Source organism: Caloenas nicobarica, chromosome 5 (assembly GCF_036013445.1).
Source record: "Caloenas nicobarica isolate bCalNic1 chromosome 5, bCalNic1.hap1, whole genome shotgun sequence".
Lineage (NCBI taxonomy): Eukaryota > Metazoa > Chordata > Aves > Columbiformes > Columbidae > Caloenas > Caloenas nicobarica.
The window spans coordinates 14,559,671-14,582,293 of record NC_088249.1 but is presented as its reverse complement, the minus strand read 5'-3'; the positions used below and the strand labels follow the sequence as shown (position 1 = coordinate 14,582,293).

At 37.4% G+C, this 22,623-nt stretch overlaps 1 protein-coding gene across 5 annotated transcripts in view; it reads left to right on the top strand.

Moving 5' to 3' along the window:
- Positions 1-4,830, top strand: part of PAPOLA (poly(A) polymerase alpha) — a 48,936-nt gene extending 44,106 nt beyond the window's left edge. Inside the window, exons 21-23 of one of the 5 annotated variants that reach the window (XM_065635641.1) lie at positions 282-356; positions 557-625; positions 2,487-4,830. In XM_065635641.1, the coding sequence (XP_065491713.1) occupies positions 282-356; positions 557-625; positions 2,487-2,582 (240 nt within the window). In that variant the 3' untranslated portion in view covers positions 2,583-4,830. Of the gene's footprint in view, positions 1-281; positions 357-523; positions 626-2,486 lie in introns of those variants that run through there. The other 4 variants (XM_065635640.1, XM_065635643.1, XM_065635642.1 and 1 more) reach the window with 4 other exon arrangements.
- The last annotated feature ends 17,793 nt before the right edge of the window (positions 4,831-22,623 follow it).

Here is a 22,623-nt window from a genome sequence, read left to right as displayed (position 1 = left end):
TAGGATTCTGTATAAAAGGCATTAAGTGGTTAAACAAGTGGCAACTGAGGAATTTTGTGGCTTGTGTTGATGTCAAATTCCTAATCAGTAAAACATCTTCTAGTGTGGTGATTTCCGTATTATAAAAGCATGGGTATTAATGCAGCATGTATTGATACTTGTCTTTTTTCTTTTGCTGTATATGCACAACTTAAGGCATTCTGGTTAATGGAGTTTGGTATAAATAGCTTTTATAATTGGAAGTGGTGTAACTGTTGTGATGCCTTTTTTTTTTTTTTTAGGAGCAACTTGAGACAGAAGTGAATGTTAATTCTCAAACAGAAACTCTTCAGACAACTTCTCTGCAAGCTCCTCAGGTACTGTTTTCAAAAACAACACCTCGCTCTCTATGTGTGTGCTAATCTGTGGTGAAAACATTGAAATTGAAATGAGTCCAGATTTTAAAAATAAATGTATAATTTTTAATATAAATCCATTGTATGGAAAGCTGTTTGTTGTTACTGTCATGATTTTTGTGTTTTAGATGGTCATTGATCTTATTGAATGTGCATTGTAGCTAAACATGTATGGCTTGCCATACAAACTGACCGAAGCTGGATTCGCTCTTCTGAATTGTGCCTTCAAAGTAAGGGGCTCAGTTTATTCCTTTGTGCTTTGCACATCACAGAATAATCCTTTCTAACAAGGAAACAAATGCTTTAAATAGCTGCTGCTCAAAGATATCTTGGTAGAGGTTGAGAATGTCTGAAATGTAACTTCAGATTCTGATATTTGGTATAAGAGAGAGAGAAGTGGTAATCTTATAATTCATTAGCCAGCTGTGTTGCTTCACTGCAGGTATTCTAAGTGTAAGGAACATTGGAAAAACAGGCACTAAGTTAAGAATTGTGTCATTCTCTTGAATTTTTGTTCCTAATATTGTAACAACTTTTAGAGAGTCTGTCTTTACTAGCCTTTTTAAGCTTCTCATAGTGCTCTACTGATTAAAGTTTCGCTATTGCAAAGCATTTTATGCACTTTACTCATGATGTGTAGTAAATACATTGATTAAAAATTGAGATATATTGTGATAATATTAATGGTATTTCTTATTGGACTTTTTGAACTACATGAGCAGTACTGAATAGAGGTACCAAAATTGTTTGGCAAAAATTCTAGATGTTGCATGAGCAACATGTAACTGCTTCAGAAAAATTTTTAAATCATTTAGTATACCAGGTTTATTTTGCCTGTTTTTGAGGGATGATTATGTAAAACTTTTGTAGCTTTCACAAGTGCAGTAGTTGTTGCTTTAGCAAAGGTAATCTAGAAACTGCAAAACTATGGTGGGCTTCTTCAGTCATCTTTCAGTATTCTCTTGGCTTTGTTTAAAACACTGCTCACATTGCAGAAAATAGAAACATGTTAAACTGCAGGTCAGCACTGACCAGAGTAGGCTAGAGGGGGCAGGGGGAGCTGGGAGCTCAAAGCTATTTTGCCTTGAGTCCTTGTTGCATTGTGCTTTGCTACTGTATCAGTGTTAACTGGATTGACTACTTCTTAAAAAAACAACACTTATGGGCAGTCATTTTAATGCAGTTTTTACCATGTATCAAATGTACCTTATATTAGTTTTGAGTGTTTATAACAGAAAACATTTTACGATAAACCTTGAGAAGCAATGCATAATAACTATGTTATTTGGGTTGTCAATCTGCCAAAGTGAAGGAGAAATAATTCAAAATAATAAAAATAAACCCCAACAACAACACACTTAAAAGCAAACACCACCAACAATAGACTTACTAAGCATATGAGAAATTAAACAATCATGCTGAATCTTGAGAGTGCTCTTTGTTTTCCTTTATTTGGCTTTAGATATAATTTTGCTGAATGGGGTTAGGTCTTTTGAGGGAGAAAAGAATGTTCAGATAATTTTCAAGGTGGAATTCTTAACCCAGTCATATAGGACTCTTTTAGAGTTCATCGTACCTTTTCCATGTAAATCTAAACCAATATGAAATGTTGGAAATTTGGCTGTAAAGAGCTTTTAAACAGTCTGAAATGTGAATATATGAAGACTCATACTTTGCATTGGGGACAGTTTTTCTTCATTCAACTTTGAGGGCTGAGGCTTACGACTGCATTGTTCAAAAGAATTTTTAGATACTAAAGATGTAGATCAGATAGTAGATGTCACCAATTGAGCACTGTTATTATGTGGATATTATGTTTTATTATATTGCAGGTTATTACTAGGCTCAGCTTTATCTGCAGCACTTCCTAATTTCTTGCAGTTGTCGAAAAAGGAAATGCACACTATGAAAGACTGTATAGGCAAAGGAAATATCTGCTTCTTTATTTATAATTTGTAATTTTCCTCATCTTGGTATATTCCGAAAAACTCCTCTAAAGATCTTGTTTTTGAAAGTTAGTGCAAATTACTACCATATTTTTACTTTGATATTTACCAAGTTAGAATATAACCAAACTTCTTTTTTTTTCAGAAAACACCCAGTACAGACCTTTCAGATATCCCTGCTCTCCCTGCAAATCCTATTCCCGTTATCAAGAATTCAATAAAATTGAGATTGAACCGGTAAAAACAACCTCAGGGGTCCAATAAACAGTATCTGCCAACTCAACCTGTTGTCTTCTAATGCTAGAAAAAAGGAGAACGAAGGGTGCAAGACTAGAACATGACCGCAAATGGATTTAGGTATATTTTGTGCACTTCCCTTTCTGGGCTAAAATCACCACTTGGTTGGATGTCCAGGTTAGTATGTGAAGCCAGGAGTACAATTAATGTGTTAGCAACAGTTGCATTAAATACTTCGAAGGATTACTGCCTTTAAAAACATGAACACTATTTGTAGCCATATTTGACATTCTGATTTGTTTGATTCATTGTTTCAAAATTGAGATAAAACTGGCATAAGAATCCCTTAAATGCACTTTTATGTACTTTTTTTATTGAAGTATGACTAATTTTAGATCTTCAGCTGATACACTTTGATTTTATTGAAGAATCTCTTCAGTAGTAGTAATCTGCAAATTGGATGACGTTCTATGATATACTATACATAGAGAACAAAGTGTACAGTATATCTAGTTCAACTGCCATCAAGCAGCAGTAAGCCTTTAAAATGAAACGTCAAATCTTGAGGTTAGAAGACTTATGTTGAGGAAGTAATTGGGAAGTTTTGGTGTTGGTGGGACATGATTAAGATGTGGTCTACTTTTATTTATAGGATTGTTTTAAGGTGCATACGGATCAGCAGTCAAACAGCAAATAAACTTTTCTTTGAGCTAACCGAACTCCTTATTCCCTTTTTGATCCCTTTATTTCTTGGGGAAAGCTTTTGTGTTTAATGTTGGGTTGGTGTGTTGTGTTTTGGTTTTTTTTTTTTTTTTGCAGCTTGTATGCACCATATAGGACAATAGCTACTTATGCAAAAGAAAAGCCAGATCCTCATTTGGGTTTCTCCCTGCCCCTTACCTAATCATAATAGCTTGTGGCCTGTAGGCACAAATTCAAAATTTTGTCCCATGACTGAAGTGTTTTAGAAAATATTGCGTGCCTGTGAAATACAACACCTGTCTTGATGGCCTTTGAATCACTAAATATAAGATCATTTTTGTACACTCCACAGAAGTCCTGTATGCAGTAAAAAGCTTCAAATTTTAAATAGGCAAAAATATTTTCCCTAAGAATTTTAATCTTTTTTTATTTTTAGATGGCTCGTGGGAAATAGTTTTACATACTGAACAACACTGAATTTATAAAAATCATATTTCTAGTAAGCACTTGACATCTAGTAAGCTCTCTTACTCCTATGTTTTGTTCTTGTAGTCCTATCAAAAAAGATAAGTAACAACTTTTTCTTTTGAAAGAACTGAATCTCTCATGGCAAAGAACAGCAGTATTTGAGGAACGTGAGGAATGCCAACAGTAATACCAGATGTAGATAACAAACTTCATGTTGTTATTACTTAAGTCTGAAATACATGGGATGTCAAATCATACTTCCCATACTTTGATTAGCATGTTTTATGAACTCCCTTCTCCTGTTGTGCTCCATCCTATTACATGTGCATCTTTCATGTTAAAATTAAATTACTTACACTCTTGCCCTTATCCTTCTAAATTAATTCTCCAAAGTCAGAGTGTAGCTTCTCTTTTACTTAGGCTGTGCAGTAACTGAAGGGGTTTTTTTGCCATTTGTCTAAGATGTCTAGTATACAATATTTCTCTTTTCCTTGCCCTGTGCAGCCTGCTGTTGTCTGCCCCCCAAAGAAGGTTATATTAACAGTTGAAGTGTACAAGGTGTCTGTGTATTTTGTGTAGCTATGGAGTTTAGATTGAAATTGCCAGGCACAAATTTAGTCTTGTCATTTTGTTTACACATCGGAAAATCTTTTTCATTTTATTAAACGTTTCATGTAACTGCACCCAAGTTTTGCCAAGCTGGAAACTTGGAACTTTTCTGTATAGTGACTTTTTAATTCTAGTTTTCATAACCTGGAGATCAGACTGTTGCTTTCGCATGATGTACGTAGTGTCTCATGACTGGAGTTTGCTTTGTTTTATAGTATCTGTACTCCTTGTATTTTTCAAGAGCTATTTTGTAAACAGATGATGTATTTCTCCATTGAAAACACAATAAAAAACAGCACAATCCCATAGTTGTCTGATTTTTCTGAATTCATAAAATTTGTTTTACTCAATTCATATTTAGCTCTTAAATTTTCTGCTAAGACAAAATACGGTATGTCCTAAAGGAAATGATACACAAATGTTCTCTAAATAAGCCTGATATTAGGTACAGGAAGGGGAAGGAACACTCAGCAGGATATTGAGTTCTAGGCTGTTAGAGGGAAAGGTGGTGGATTGTGCAGTTGCTTGGTGGGGGCGGAGGTTATTGCCAAAAAAACCCCAATTTTTAAGAGCATCTGTTCCTTGTCTCCTGACTAGGGGTCCATCTCAGAAGCTTAAATTCTTAAAAGCTGACAAAAAATATAAGAAATCTGTGCCTAAACAATTTTGGGGTATACTATTTTCTTTAAAAGTTTGAACTCCATTTAATTAGCTGTAACAGTTTTGGCATCTAACACTTGCCTTTCTTGCAAGTGACTATTTCGTATGTCAGCAGATGGCACTGTTTCTCTTTTTGTCAAACAGTTTAAGCTTGCTTTGAAATAAAAATAAAAAATTACAAGTAGCTGTGCATCACTTAATTGATCTTTGTATCAGCATGAGCCCAATCCTCCAAATGCTTGATGTGAGTAACTTTAAGTAGCCTCCTTTTGACTGAATTTCTTTAACTGCTAAAACTGCTGATGATTATGGTCTTCATATTATAATTATCCTGCCTAAAACAATAAAACTTTGTGTTGTATATATTTTTCACAGCACGCAATCGCTTGTCTTGTTTAGAATGGATTCATCATCTTTATATCTTGCCCATGCCCTCTCTGTTTCATCACAGCTGATGTTATTTATGACTTTAATTCCTCTTTTATTTTCTCTGACCAATAAAAATCTACTAGGAGATACAAATTTCTGTTCAGTGTTTCTCGATCTGCTGGCTATAGGCTTCAATAGACTTGTTTCTCTGATTTACCCACCACGAACCTCCAGAAGTAAGTTCACGGACTCATAAGGATCTGCAAACAAAAAGCTGAAAATTACTGTTGTAGCCAAAATAATTAACATTAATAAGCCATGATTCTAACAGATGGCTTTAGACATACTGATTTGAATCAGACATTTGAGTTGATGAGTTCTAGCTGACGTTGTGCTTCCTTCCTGTAGGTAGTATGTGTGCATGCCATTTCTTAGTGCATTTTTTTAACTGAAATCTTTGAAATTGTAGCTACAACTATATGATAACTGACTAGTAATGAGTGTCAATTGATGGTAAATGTACCTTGATGAGAACCAATTTTAATGAACAATAAAAGGTAAAACAGTTCTTCAGCTTCTAGAGTAACAAAAAATAATTCAGTATAGCAAGAACATGCTTACTGAGCCAGAATCTGTACTTAAGTGCAAGAAAAACTACTGTAGTAGTTACTGAGGAAGCAGAGTGTTTTTTCTCGTATATTTTTTTTCTTGTGTGCATTTGTGCAGCATTTTGCATGTTGAAGTGATACTGGCATTCTTATATAACTTTATAAACACACTAGTCATGTAGCTCTGCTAGGCTTAATCTCTCTTTGGCATCATTGTGACTTCAAAAATTTTGTCACTTTAAAATGTGCAAGTCTTGGTAGTACACTCACAAATGTCTATACACATACATTAGCTGAGTACTTGGGAGGTTCAATTTTTTTTCAAGATTCAATGTTTGTATTGGAAAAAATTCAGTAATCATCTTTATTTTAATAATCTTAGTAGAATTAAGGATCTGTTCAATAGATACAAAGTGCCTTGGATTTGTTGATAGAGGCAGATGCAATTTGATACGCCTACAAAGTTCAAACTAATAGTCTGAAATATCTACGAACATCAAACATCTGCCGCTATCATCACCAAAAGAATGTGAACTTTGGTATCAAACTTCAGAGGGCATGTTTTATTATGAAAGAGATAATACGATGAACCACTGCTGGATGTCCCATCTGCTTTTCAGATACTTAAACTCTAATGATTTTTTTCATAAAGTTTAGGCGTATTTGTATTCTGACTAAATTCTGGAATGCCATCTTTAGGTAACTTTTTTTTTTCTTTTTCCCACTCTTGGTGAATTAAGCAGATCACAGTTCCTATTCAGCATGCCTGGTTTGTTAATGACCTTGGTATTTTTATGACCTCTGTATTTATTGGAATGTTTAAAATAAACTAAGATTGACAGTGTCGCACACACTTTATTAGATTTTTACTTCATAAACTCTAATGATACTGAGTTTAGAAAAGTCAAATTGAACAGCATACTAATGATAGGAAAAAAAACCTGTTCAATGGTATATGCAGATATTATTAGGCTTGCTTATTGCAGTAAATTACTGTCTTTAAGAACTGGAATCCAGGCAAATAATAGGAAAGGATAAAGAGGAAAATTACTGTTGATGTAGGGTGATAAAAACTCCAGCTTGTTGGGTAAGGAAAGCTGCATTTATTTATTTAACTTAAGAAAATAGCCAATGCATTTAAACCGCCCCATAATAACTGTGGCCCACACAGATAGGGCACAGCTTACAAGTGCAAATGTCTTTTGTTTCTATTTGTAAGCTGGCACAACTACTTCATTCATTTTATGTTTGTATCCTTAGAAGTAAATTTCCTCAATAAGGCTACTTCAGTGTTCTACATGCTTAAAATCTACGTATCAATTAAAACTTTTCAGCTCATCTAAAATTATCTATTATTAAATACTTATTCAGTTAGGATAACATGCTAACCTAAATCAGATAAACTTATTAAAGTTGAGTGGAATGTTGGATCACACACCCTTCACTGATTGGGCATTTCAAATGGCATCAAAATAAAACTGGAGTATGTGTGCGGGGAAATCCTTGACAGCTGAGGAATAACCTTCCCCCTGCCCCTACCCTGGCCTCTCCCCAGTTAAGAGTTTAATTCTAAGTAAATATTACAAACCATGATACTTATTACAACAGCACGGAAGAGTTTTGTGCTGCAGCTTCTGCTTCAGCTTTCCGGAGCCCTGCCTGGCGCGGCTGCCGCTGCCCCCCCGCAGCCTGCCGTGCGCGCTGCCCTCCCGCGCCTTCCCAGTCTGCGGCGGAGCTGTTAATAAAGAGATTGATGATAAAGTTGTCGAGAAGAGACAGTTGGACAGGACTGCTCGCCATGAGTGACAGAGGGCACGCTCTGCCTTCACAGCCAAGAACGGTGCCCCCAGCAGCGCGCTGGCCACGCCTGGATGCTGTGCCAAGCCTCTTCAGCACGTGGGGAGAGGAGCCTGCAGCTTATACGGAGGATTTCTATTAGATTTTTTAGCTTGTGTTCTTAAAGTGAGATTTCCTTTATTTAGGATCGTCGCATAATTTTTTAACAACTTTATGTGGCCTCCTGAGAACAAATGCGGTTTCGGCAGCAATATAAAGGCTAGCGTTAGGGAAGTTCTGAAATTGGTGTGAATGATCTGTTAGGACTTTTTAAATAATTCATTGTGGTCTGGTTCGATGAAGTGAAATAGAGATCTCTTGTTCTTAAAATTAACAATTTTTGCTTTTATGGGGAATAAATGCATTATTCATGTATTCAGTCTAGGAATTAGCTTCTGTAGGAATCTCCCTGCCAAGGTGTCATAAACTTGATTCAACTCAGTCACATGGTTGGAATAAGAGAAGCCCAGAATGATGGATGGAAGCATTCATTATCTCAGCCACTGTTTATCATGTATATTTTTTTATCCATCACAATGTAAGAAACAGCAAGGCTGATAAAACATTTGATAGTTCAGGCCATCTGCTCACACAGTATACTAAAATTATTAGTGATTATTCCTACTGTTTCTTATTTTCATGCAGAACAGTGTGTGGATTTTCTATACACTAATAATCACTCTGACCACTAAATGCAATGTCTTATTTAGAAGGTTATGGTTGTGGTTTTTTTTTTTTCCCTTGTAGCACCTAGTCCTTACAGGTAAGCGAGACAAAAAGATCCTCACAACTGTAATGAAGAACAATGACTTAAAAAGCAGTTTCAACAGCCCACATTCCAATGTTTTTCTTTTGAATGTATTTACAGGATGAAGATCAATCCTTTTGGTCTGATCACATTTTAAGTGGTGGTAGATCATTTTCTGTGGACAAATTGTACAAGTACTACTATAGACTTTTCCCAGGGTTGTTTCTCACTGGATTTTGTTTCCTAATTTATTTTAACTGGATTGAAATATGTAGTAGTTTACCAATGAATTAATAAATTCATTCTTTATATATGTATACTTTCTCATTCTTAAAACAATAAAATGGCTAAAGAAAAGGGCTTCTGTTCTATGAGACTTCAACCTAGATAGGGATGAAATCTTGTTTTGTAGTTGCTGTGAATAAAAAAATGCTGAATTCATGTAGTAACATTTTTTCAGCAGCTGATAGAAGCACAAGAAATTTATTCTTAATTTTTACATTTTGCATCTTGACTGAGGCCACTTAAAAAAAAATCAAAGTTTGTTATATGAAAATGTGGGTTAAATTGTTGAGAATCTCAAGTCTGTCAATTAACTGATTGTGATAATAGTAACCTAAGAAGTTTTGGGGTTTTTTTGTTTGTTTTTTGTTTTGTTTTGTGGTGTTTTTTTGGTAGGGATATAAAGTAGCTCCATCTTGCGTTAATGTTTGTTTTGAAGGTATATGAATTGGTTCATAGTCTCTGTAGTGTTGCTCTGAATAGGGCCTGTCTAGCCAGAAGCACACCCGATGTTCTGTCTTTGCAAGTCAAAATGGCAAGTTTGATCTAGTACCATTAGGACTTTTTTTTTTAAGCTTAAATAATACTTTTATGTTTGATTTACTATAGGTTGTATGTTTAAAAATGCATGGAAGTCACACTTTGAGCTGTTGCAGGCGCCACAAAGAGCCAGTATTCCTTTCTGGTCCATTAGTTTTTCAAGGGTAATCTGAACATTCATTATGAAAGTAAACTTCTAGTTTTGTTTAAAGTAAAGATATATTTACCATTTATTACTATTCAATGTTCTAGTATGTTAATTTTTTAGATTACCCGAAATTACTCATTTATTTTCAGCACCCATGTGTGTCAGACTGAACCAGACAAAACATTTCAAAGAACTGTGGGAGTGAATTGTCCATTCCTGTGCATTCCACCAACATCGCACGTCATCAGTGCCACCTGCAGCTGTAACAGCCTATTTTGGTGCTATAGGATGTTTCCTGTTATAAAATAGTGCCAGTGGTTTGGTTTCATCAAAATTAAACATGTCATAGTCATATTATTTGAAAGATGCTTTAATGTGGCTAAATGAGGAGAAATAATATATAATGTGTAAACAAACAAACTCCAGCTATGACTCGTCAGGATGATATGAAGCAGTTTGTTATGAAGACTGGTGCACAGCAAAGCCAAACCTGAATTCTAATTCTGATGTGTATACGTGACCTTGACAGGGCTATTGACTCTTTGCTTCAACCTTCCTGTATATGAAATGAGATTAGTGATTATCAGACATTTCACACATCCTGGCTGTTAACATTTGAAAATGTCTTGGAATTTTCACGTAGAAGATACTTGAAAATTATTCCATGGGATTTTAGTGTAAGCATGAATCACACACCACTTGAAACTCGCACTCGTTTTCCAGTCTCTGTTGTGTATCAAATACATCATCTTTATATCCTGCTGTAAATAAGTTCTAAGGGCATCATATGAAAGAGGAAAGGTTCCTGTACGTGCTATTAGAACAATCTTCCAGTAGAGGAAAACAAAATTGGGCAACTTAAAACTCTTAAAACTGTTTTTATTTCTTTAGAGACATAGTGCATCCTATTTTGCCACTTTTTTTAAAAATCTGTATAAACACACAGACCTGCATGTGGTGCTTTTTCCCCAGGAAAAATACAGTCATTTAAATCCTAAAACCTGTTTACCTACTTGCTGTTCTGATTATCAGCTATTTAATGCTGATTTTGTCTTTCCATTTGCTTATGTATTGTCTGCAAGCTTTGTAGCTCACAGATATGTTGGTATAATGCATGTCAAGTATAACATATCTGAAAAGACATTTTGGCCACACCAATTTTCAGCTTCTGATGATACAAACTAATGATGTAGATCTGTGGTCTGTCTCACCCTGGAAACAAAACCATAAAGGTGGTGAGGGCATTGTTGGAAGACTGGCTTCTATTTGTTTACAATTTATGAATTTTTCTAGTTGTCCAAGCTCCAGTTGCTTGCATATGGAAGCTTGTCTGAAAATTGGGGAAGACATTCTTGTATGAGTCTGTTCATGGTTTGCATTTGGGTTCTTCACAAGCGTAAGTGTAAAGGGTTTCAATTTTTTTTAAGGAGAACTTTTGAAGTGCAATTCACCCAGTAAATGCAAAAATAATGTACCATTTCTGTTTTTCTATTGATTTCAATTAATTAAAAAAAAAAAGTCCTTTTTAATTTAGTACACTGGACAACTCTAGATGAAAGAAAAGCATGTTACTTTTCCAAAGCTGCAGAAGGCAGCGCGTTGCTACTCCAGCGTGCATAGTGCTGCACGGAAGCGCTACCAGGATATATCCAAGTTAGTCTAAGCAAATAGTGGACATTCAAGTTTACCACCTTTTGACGGTCAGCCTGTCCAGCACTGCGGAATGAAAACTGGAAGCAACGTGGATCCCTGCAGCTGTTCTGTAGATAACTACTGCTGGGCCGGCTGACTTCATCCCAAACCAAGCGTCCTGTGCTAGTGAACAGGATGTCCCCTATGGCGAGCTCCTTTTCCCTCAGATCTTCTCGCCTTCCAATGTTTTCTAGTTTACTTCCAGCACTCTTCTAAGTAGTCCTGTTGTTTTAAAACCCCCTCCTTTGTTTTTCTACCTGGAGAACTGAACTGAGGCAGCAAAAATGAAACATAATCAGGAATTACATCAACGTCTGCTACGCTGAACACTTGCCAATAATGCTTTGATTGCTGTCCACATCTTTTACCTCATGTTATCCAAGCCTGTCTCTGTCACAGGCCCCTCAAAGTATCTGAAGCTTGGCCTCATATCTTCTGCTTTAGCTGTATTTTTTCTTGGACAGGATGAACATGTTCAGTGCTTTCCCTTCCCACAGAAGCACCCTTAAACTTTTTGTTTGTGGGAGATGGGTTGCAATTAAAAACTGGGAATACAAAAGGTACATACGCTGGGCTTTGGGGTGGGTGGGTTGACACGTCATGGTATTGAGCAAATCCACCTTCAGCTGGCCTGGTCCTGCCTGAAGTACCACAGGACCCAAGAAGTGAAGCTGTGTTGCATTATCTTGGATTGCTTCTGTGAGCAATTGTAAGGCCAGACTACTTCTTGTCAGGAAAATAATGAGAACAGTGTCTTCTGATGGGGATCCAGTCAGCCAAGGCATAGAGTTGATTCGGGATCTTGGAGGTAGTTCTAATTCTTTAGTGAAAAAGGTAATAGTGGTGACCTAGATGCTATAGCATTAGGATCCTTGGGGAAAGGGGAGTTTCTTATTCATTCAGCCACTGGTTATGTGCTTGCAGATATTAAATTCAAGCTCTTCCTCATAAAACAGGCAAGGCAAGATGCTTCTCAGTGTCCATTGATCAAAAAATTACAGTATATAAAAATGTTAAGTCAAGCTCTGTATGTGCTGCTGACTGCCACTGGGAATTTTTCTATAGAGTATAGAACCACTCTGGAGGAAGGACTTCTTTTGTGTTGAAATCAAAGTGTAATAAACATCTTCCCAAGAGTTTCTTTTACAGCTTTCTAACTGTTTTCAGATCTACAAACTGTGGTGACTGGTTCTGTACACAGTGGAACACACATGAGACTTTATTTAAACAGCCGTGCATATTTCCACTGATAAACTGGAAACTGAAATATGGACAATACTGATAGGAGAAGCCGTTTGTCCAATTGACTCTCTTGGCACCTATCCATTTTTTTCTCATTTACTTTATAATACTTTGGACTTACATAAGCACCTTTCATCTCACGATCTCAAAGCTTTTTGCAAACATTAATTAAGCCTCTCGATGCCCCTGTGAGCTAAATAAATACAACAGGTGTGGTTTAGATGGGTGAATGAAAATACAGAGTAGTTCTCTTGCCCAAGGTCGCCTAGTAATTTAGAAGTGGGGCGAAGAGGCAGGAAACTATCCGTGTCTGATCCTTTCCAATCACTACATTTAAATCAGATTTTCCCAGATAACTGCAAATGACAACAATCTTTCACACTGGGAAAGATGGACACAGCAAATAATTGCAGTTTGTATTCTGACAATGACCAGAGCTTTTGTACAATTCTGAACTGTTACTAGTCTCTGCAAAAATAATCATCTGCCTCATGTAACCAGCCCAGTGAAAGAATTAATTAAAATAATAATAAAGTCACAACTCAAAACTGTAGTTCTGGTTAATATTTCCTATTTTTACTTAACACTTCTTAAGTTGTCATCATATATTTTCATGGTTTACTCATCTGCATCCAAGAAGAGGCTCTGCAACACTTTAAAAATATCCCATATCAGGAATGGAATTAGTGGGAATATGGAGCAGGGATGAGGAAATAACAAAAATGGAGGTAGATCTCAGAGGACCTTAAGCTTAGTATTTCTGATAGGAATTTGTTTCTCATCAGAAGGTTATTGTATCTACTTTGTCACCTGGATACAGAAAGCACGTACCTACTTTTGCTGCTAGGCTGAAAATGGAGAAGTCTGGCTTGCTGTTTGCAATATGTGAAGACTGTGTATGTGTAAAAGGGTACATGTGGGAGCATTACCTTCACAGAGGACATGGGTCTTACATTCAGAACAGGAGGACGACTTTATTTCTCCTAGTTCTTTTAGTGCAAAAAATGTTTTGGAGTCCTTTTAGGATCTGACAGTGTCAAACTCATTTGGTGTCGACTCTTCTTGCTACTAGTAAAATAGCTAATGCTGCTAGTGACTTCCATGATAACTTCATTATTTATAAATTTTTGCTTTCTGCATCAAGTATCTTTATTAGAATAAGAACTAGTTAATGATCTCCTGCCATCCCGCTGTGTTTCTGAGCAGAATGCTGGAGATGCTGTGCCGCTAAACTCACAGAGTGCAACCTGCATCTTTCAGAGGGAGACCGCCAAAAAGTTACAAATTAACTTCTGCAGGAAGACTTACACTTTCTATGCGGTATACTGCTGCAGGAGTGAACACCTCGAATTGTTCTGATACTTGATGGAAGTGGCAAGCATTTTGCAGGCTGGTGCAGGGAGTTGGGAGACAAGAGTAAATGAGTGAACACAGCTCAGTTTAACAACTGTTTAGTTTTCTAGTTGATGATTCTCTTGCTTTTTGGTTCTGCCTCTTCCTGATGCAGAAATAAGGACATAGATTAAGTCTGGAGTTAGGCAATGGAAACACTTTTCAGTTTCTTTTAACATTTGGCAAAATATGTAGGTTGATACCCAGTGAAATGCAGCTGTTTCTAGTCTGGCAGTCAATGGTACATGGAATGCAGGGCAGTAATGATGGAAAGCTATCAGCTCAATAACATCCTCATCGAACTCAGGCTGATTTGACCTTATGGTACCTTGCTTACCTCAGAAGTGCACAATGAGGTGATTGCAGTGCCTTTGTTTAGTCAGGAAAAAGAATTAATCCAAATCAGAACACACATTGCAGGAACAATCTTGCAAAGTGTAGAAAAGTTGAATAAATTTAATGTAGGAAAACTATAATACATTTTTGACCAACTCCAGTTCATGGGCTAGAGGTGAATTTCTGATTTTTTTAACATGCCCACATAATTAATATACATCAATCTAATTTTAAAAATTCCTATTTGAATTTCCAAGTATCTGCACAAATGTATAGGAAATACATCTAAAGTTTGTTGTCCATATCTCATTTAGAAACATTTTTTTCTTAGGTACATGTTTAATCAAGTATACATTAAAGAAAAATATTTTTTTCTGTCAAGCTGTCTCATGAATGTTATTCTGTTTTTTTGTGGAAAATCCTGAGAGATGAGTTTTGCTTCGTGATCTGAAGTTCAACACCCACAGGTCCTGACAGGTTTGGATGGTAGACAAAGCAGCTTCTGAAGATGAGGGTTAATTTCAATAGCCTGCCTTCCAAATCACTGAGCTACAATGCATTTTTTTAATATAAAAATACAGTAATAACAATAATAACAGCAACAATAGTAATAATAATAAAAATGAAAAAATCCCGCCACCTACAACTGGCCAGGGTACCTTTAATTAGTTTCCCTAGCACCCTGGCAGCCACTGAGCCCAAAGCCTGAGAACCACGAGGAATAGAAGAATTTTGGCTCATGTGTCTACCAATGCTACGAGGACCGGATGACGTATGTAACACACAGGACTTATATACTGGATAGGACGAGGATGTGTGCTATAATCTGAGCACATATACACTTGGTTGTAGCAGCTCCACACGCAGTTTGTGTTGACACACGCTCCCTCCATCAGTGCGCTGCACCTCATTAGCAGTCTCTTTCCGTGGAGTGTAAGAAACTCCCTTTGACCAGGGCATGTTGTTTACTTCCAAACCTATGTACAGCTGGCGTAAATCCCTCCAGGCTGTGGTCAGAGCTGGAAGTTGGCCATTAATACAGGCTTCTTCTTTGTCGTCAGATAGACTTAAAGAAAAGAAAGCAGGTGCCCTCCTGGCATTTTATAAAGAGTCATTCATGAATACAAGATACCGCATTTTGCATATTAGTGTGAGTGCCAATATAAACCCAGCTGTGTGCAAAATAAAGTGAAATATGTATTTCAAAAACTAGGCCACAGCTTTTCTATGGTGTAATCTGAAAGCATTTGAATCAACTTTGCATATGCATAGCCTTTTCTTTTAAAATTATATTTTTCCTTGGGATTTTTTCTTTTTTTTTTCTTTTTGATTTTTTAAATGTGGTGATTTTGTGATGCTTCTCCCAAGGTAGTAAGACAATAACAGAAGCACAAGCAGATGCCACAAAATGCATCTTGAAAACGCACCTCTGTGACAACCTTCCAGCCTTGTCTCTGGTCCCAAACTGGAGCCCTCCTCTGGAGTGGAGCTCTCCTTCCACACGCAGCTATTTCTGAGAAGGCTGTTGACACTTGTGCTGGGGATTTTATACTTTAGACCGAACTCTGCAAAGCTAAAAGTTCTTTAGTGCTACTTTTTGATCCTAGAGGTTGAAAAATATGGATTTTTAGGGCCCACAGTAAAAAACTAGTACTGGCTGATTGTCTTCCTGCTGAAGGGAGGAGAAATAAGAGCGACAAGGGAGCACAGGAGAAGTAGAAGAAAATGCTCTGGACCATGGTGGAGTTATTGACCATAGCAGGTAACACCCACCAGGCAGGTAACATCAGAAGTCATCTGTTCTGTGGGCCTGGGTGTAACTTGGCCCTTCTTGATCCCTTTATATACTTAATTGCTTTTATTGTCTTCACAGATAGTCAACTATTTCAAGAAACACTTCTGTGGAAATAAAAATGACGTGTCCAGTTTTTTTGGTCAGGTAATTAAATGCGAGATGCGTTTGATGGCCGCACTGATGGCAATGCTTATTTTCCAGTAGTAGCAGGTGATGTGTGGTTGTGAGATGTTACAAGCTTTTCCTTGCACCAAGTTTCAGTACTGTTTCCGAAGGAAAATGAAACTGAATTCTTGTTGCTGTGGTCCTGTCATACCCTGCTGCAATGAAAATAAAAAGAGGTGAAAGCTGAAATACAGGAAAGGGAATTTTTTTCCTTTGCCTGTTAGTTTTGGGGAGTTTCTCCACAGATTTAACCCGTACATTCATCAGGAAGAGGTCATTTGTATAGCAAATGTGGGTCTCCACTGCCCAGCCCCTGTGGGACACAGTTTCAGGACTGCAGTAATTGCAGGTGGCTCTAAGGATTCACCTGGGGGCTGCTCCAGTCCTGGCGTGAAGGGGAAGGCAATGTCCTGCTGCTGAGCCTCTGTGGGGACCTGCACAAGGGACAGCTGAGAGGTAAAATAGGTTTGTCCCTGAGCATCCCTTGCCTTCTCTGCACAGTCCAGGGACACGAGGGATCATTGCTGAGCAGCTGGTGGGCCAGGCTCGAGAGCCTGGCTGTGGATGAAGGTGAAGATGCTCTCATTTAATAAGTGAAGATATTCGGGTGCTGTATTAAGCTACGTATGGGGCTGCAGAGGGAACTAGTGATGCAGCAGGAACCTCTGCACCACAAGCTATGCTTCCAGGTTCTGTAATCCAGCCAGCAGATGACACTACCTTCTTTTTTTTTGTGCACTTCTCTTAAATCCCACAATGGATCCATCTGCATTCATATGCAGTTTAAAAGTCTGATCCAATGACAACTCATTTCTCTGCAGTGAATTGTGACCGACAGAGTGCGGCGCTAACAAAACCAGAGGAGTTTTAAACTGCCTGTATGCACTTGTGAAATCAAGACGTGGGGGGTTCGAGATGCACTGATAATAGAAATTTGTGTATGTAGAACTATAACTGATTCATTTTGATCTATGGTTAGCAGTGTTTTGTTTTATTAGGATTCTTTTGTTTGTGCTAACAGGTGCTTGGCTTTACCAATATCCTTTCACTGTTTGGTTCTGGTAGGTTTAATAGCATAGTTGCTAAATTGAGTTTAGATAGCTTACCCTGTATATATTTAGAGATAAGAAGTTCATTTAGGGATTAGGGAATGCTTCTTCTATATGCACCATTAAGCATAGCGCATCTGCTACTGAACTAACAATCAGCAGAATATTGATAAAAGTTATAAAGAAATCTTTTTGTTCATGTGAACACGTTTATATGCAAGGTTCTAGACGCTTACATGATGAATTAAGTAGCTCTAAGAGCTGTAAATTTAATACAGATTCGTGCTATGCTTGGCGAAATACAAGTACTGGTCTTGGTTAGAAACTGTTGCAGTGGAAGTGGGTCAAAAGAAGTGGTGATTAAAAAATTCATCATACAGCAAAAGAAAGATTTACCTTTTAGTTGCATGTCCTGCTTTGAAGAGAGAAAGAGGAGATTGTTTCCTAGTATATGGGAGGAAGCCGAACAAACAGTAAGTTGTGAGAATAGTGAAGAGGAAAAATTAAATACAGACATTCATATATTATTCGTTTTAACTGGAGAGTCAGGCCTCTAAGAGCAGCCTTCAGAGCAGAAATCAAAACACAGCACAGTTTTTCTTTAAAAAAAAATATGACAAAAGAATCCAAAAAGCTAAGTGCTTTAAGTAATGGGGAAGCAGTGAAATTCCCAGACCATTTGGGAGAGTTGGGGAGCAGAGTGACCACATCACTGACACTCACCAGCTGGTAACCAAAACCAAGGAGGGAGCAGTGAAAATGAAGAGATTCATCAAAATCGTTGGGTTATCTAGTCCTTATTCATAGCGAATGCAACGCTTTATATTGCAATTAACAGAAAAGTGATTAAATCTTTGAAACGTGGAGATGAGCCTTTCAGACATGCAGGTGGTCCTTCTGCAATGCCTGCTTGTGGAGGAGAGATCTGTGTGTCTGTTTGCGCACGGGCAGCTCTGCTCCCAGCAAGCAGCCCAAGGAAGCTTTTCTGGGCTATTTATATACTTTATGGCAGGCTTTTTGCTTTATAAGAGGAAAAGCTGATTCATGCTGGTGTGGCAGCTGATTGTGCTGCCAAAGGGAGAGGCAAATTTGAGGTACACGAGGATAATTCAGCAGGAGATATGTATGATTCAAAAATATGGATATATTTTTCTAAATGAGATGTTTGCGTGTTTGTGCATGGGGCTCAACTGCAGGTGTCACTGTGAGATTTAAAATAATGGTTTCCTCTTTCACTATTGCTGTCACAATAGACTCATTTTCTTACCAAAGTCGCACTTGTGATAGTAATATAAAATCTAGAAAACGTGTAGTAAATAGCAATCAATTCAAGCTCTATGTGTGAGTCCATGTGTGCACATGTGCTTGTGTATGTACCAAGGGTGTACCTGTACTTTGGGTGGATATCTGGGCATGTATATGCGCCACCAAGAACTATAGCAGCATCTTTACGATGAGCTCAAACATCTCTACAAATCAGACTTACAACTTTTAGTCTGAATGTTTTGAAATCTTCCCATGCTTTGGGATGGATATTTAACTTCCACTGACCCTTAGCAAAGTGATGATGGAATCTTTAATACAGCTGTAGAATGTGTAAGCGTTAACATGGGGATTTGATAGCGAGCATCTGAAATTGTTTACAGTGATTTGCAATAGCTCAGTAATTCCATTCTCCGCAAATGAATTTGCTTGGTCTTATTTGTGGTTTTTTTGTTTGCTTGCTTTTTTTTCAGGCAAAGAGGCCTGACTCTTTCATGGTTGTTATTCAGATAATGCATAAAGTGCTGCAAGTTGTTTTTCACTCTCTTTCACTTTTTTGTTTTCTCTTTTTTTTTTCTTTTCCTCTTTTTTGAAGAAAAAAGAGGGAATGAAAAAGAACTAAAGAAAAGGGATTTAAAAAATCTGAGTAAAACCTACCCATGTGCCTAATTTGAAATGTCAACATACTGTTTAGAAAACGAATAAAAAATATGATTCTGTGTGTGTTTTGGAGTAGCTCCACAACAGCTTTTTATACAAGAAATGCAATAATTTATAAGAGAAATGCAATACTTCCATTAAGTGCTAATCTCCACAGCCTGTTCTTCCCCACCTGGATACCATGCCTTCAAAGCTGGTAATCTGGCACATGACACTGATTAGCTCACTAAATTAATGTTTATGATGCTTTGTCATTGTTTTGTTTGGTTGGTTTGTTTTGCTTTTTTATTTTCTTGGTGGTAGCTTTTTCAAAGTATTTATGTGCTTTTATGGAGTATATCCCTAATCTAGATCACTTTATCACTATTGCTTCATTCACAACTTTCACTTCTTAAAATGCTGTGTTACACACCTATTTAGGGGTTTTTTTGTTTCTTCTCAATTCCTGCCAAATGTATTTGGTAAAGCAAATGTGTTAGTGAGATTAAAAAATACTCTTTCCTCGAATGAGACAATGGAGTTTTTCACTTGAACCAATAACTGCATATATCCCTGAATAAGTTCACTCTAATTGAATCCTGAACATTCTGGAGGGATTTAGACCTCCCTTTTTAATTTTTCTCAAAACAAAACCTAGAAATGAGAAAATATTTTAAGGTGGGAAGGAAAGGGAGGGGGAATAGGAAAATAAAGCAAATAAATTTTTGAATAAGAATGACCCGTGTACTGTGACCGGAGGGCAAATGCAAATGTCTGTTTTCAAACACAGACTCGTGAATTCTTATTAGGGGTTCGTGACTGTGCCTCCAAGCACATCATTACATATTCATAAGTGTGGGGAAAATAGACTCCTTCCACATTCAGGTGTGTTCAACTAAATGCTGGCCCTTTAATCTTAAAGAACAGCTCATTTGGTCTATTTTCTTCAGTTCACAAAGTGTTAAGGGAATATGAGATAAAAGATGCACACACACAAAAAGAAAAAGAAGCAGCAATATTCCACAAAGATCTTTTTAGTGTCAACTTAAATGCACACAAATAGCAGATGATGATCTCTTTTATTGGACTAACATTTATCCAGTAATATCCACACACTTTTAAAACCATTGAGACCTCCTCTTCAGGTGTTCATTTGAATAGAAATAGCTGAATGAGTGTTTTTATAATTGATCCCCTGAGTACTGAATGTCTAGTGCTGCATAACCAACATTTTCCCATTGCTGATTTTTTTTTTTTCCAAATTGCTACTCTGCAAAATTAGGATTTTGTATAGTTTTGATAAGAAAATTAACCTTCCAAATGCCAGATCCCCTTAATGTTACTTAGGAACTGGTGTGAAGGTATAGCTGGAACTCTTGTTCTCAAAGAGATTATTTCATGTACGTGAGGAAAAAAAAATCTTTTCTTCCATAAAATTACACAGAAACTAGAGCTCCCCACTTAAAAAAAGGTTGGAAGTTGTTTGTTTTAGTTGAATTTCGTATCGCTGTCCCTTGGATAAGAAGCTGTCATCTTTAGAATGTGCTTAATGAAATGCCTTTGCTTTCAACAGCAACACAGAAACTTCGTAGTACTTGTTTGCTATTGCTTGATTTTTGTGCTGGATGAAAGATCGGATATATTTTCAACTTTTCTTTTTATCTTTAAAGTCACCTTAAGAAGATTTTTCTTGTAACATACATTGTGTGTCATAAGAACTAAGTTTTCCAGAGACACAACCAGGTACAGCGCATATGTATGTACTTACTTATTAAATATGAAAAAATACCTAGGTAATGCTCGCAATTTTGGACATAGAGTTTAAAAAACCTGTTGTGAAGATTAAAGGAGCTGAAGTTTAACAGCATGCATTACAGCTGGCTGTTCCTTCAGTAGCCCCTTGAAGGAAATGGAATTCCTAATTGATATGAAATCATTTTGTAGCAGCAACACCTGAAGAGTAGAGAGAAAAGGAAGAACATATGATAATGACTGTGTGATAAAACCGGTTAGCATTTGTGTGCCATAGTAAACACTCCTGAGTATAAAGAAAATACTAGCTAGCCACTAGAGATATCCACTTATGTTCATGATACAACCACTACAAACTCTAGTTCTATCAAACTAGCATCAAGCACAAGATCCATCTCTAATTAATTTAATCCTGTAGAGCTGAGACTCATTTTATTTGTGACTGTGCAGAGAGAAATTACACTTTCATACTTGCCTTGAACTTCAACCTTATCCTTCCCTATCAGTCATATTGAATAACACAAAAGCACATGCTCTGAAATTCATGTCCCATTATTTTTTTCCCCAAAGATTATTCAGATCTTCCTACATGTGAATCACTCAATAAAAAGCACAGAAAATGCCTCCCCCTGTTCCTCCTCCTTTAGGAGAAAGAGTGATTTCTTTTGCAGAGGGGAAACAGCTTATCAAATCATAAGTCTTTCTCATAATGAATAAGAAGCACGTAAATTCTAGAACAAGGCAGATAGGTTTCTTTCCTGTCTTTGGTGCAGGAATGAACAAACCTTGCCCCGCTGAAGGCCATACCTAATGGAGATAGAATGGTGTGTTTTGCCTTTTTTCCCCCGCCTTTAAAAATGTACTTTGTGGAAATTACATATTCTGCATGTGCTACTTTCTATTTCTGTAACTCATTGCAGATGTGCCATGGTACTGCACACGCCTGGGATCAGCCCAGCACTGAGGGTATGAAGGGCTCCTCATGGTCAAGTCATTTCCCGAGTTCACCTCTTACAAGGAACAATAGATAAGTTCTTTTAAAGTTGTTGGGGTTTTGTTTGTTTGTTTGTTTTGTTTTGTTTTGTTTTGTTTTCCGAAGAAAACAAAGGCAGAACTATGACCCACCCCAGGGGAATCAGCCAGTGGTGAGCGCTTCATGAAACTTTAAACCAGCGCAATTTCTAGGGCAGGAGTGCTGCTTCTCACCTTGGATGGCCAGACTCAGTGTGAAGTTGTGGTATCACTGCGTAAGGCATGTGTCAGGGTTTGTGGCATCTCTGATACAGCCATGAAAATATGTGAATTGGGGAAAACACTGTGTGCATCTTGGTGGCGCGTCTTTAAGGTGCAAAAAGCTCCAGGTTTCATGCCAGCCCCTAATTTGTGGGCCCTAGTTGTGGTTCTTCTCATGTACAGGGGTGCAGGGAAGAAAGTTCCTCGCCTGCCACTTAAAAATAAAACAGTATCTCTCGCTTTTTCCTCCCCAAAATCAGCAAAAGCTAAAGGAGTCCAATAAGTAAACTCTAAGGAAAAAATTGCTGGGCTTCCCTTTCCCAGCAGGCTGCTGGAAGGCTGGATGTGCCTTTGCTCCCACATAAGCCTTTTGCTTTGGGATGTGTCCCAGGGAAAGTTTTGCTTTCTCTCAAATTCTTATGCCAGCCCTGTGTGCAGGAAAAAGGGTAGTAAGCATGGCCAACCTTGCTTGGGTAGAAAAACTTCAGGAATACCATAGTTTATTTTGATTTACAGA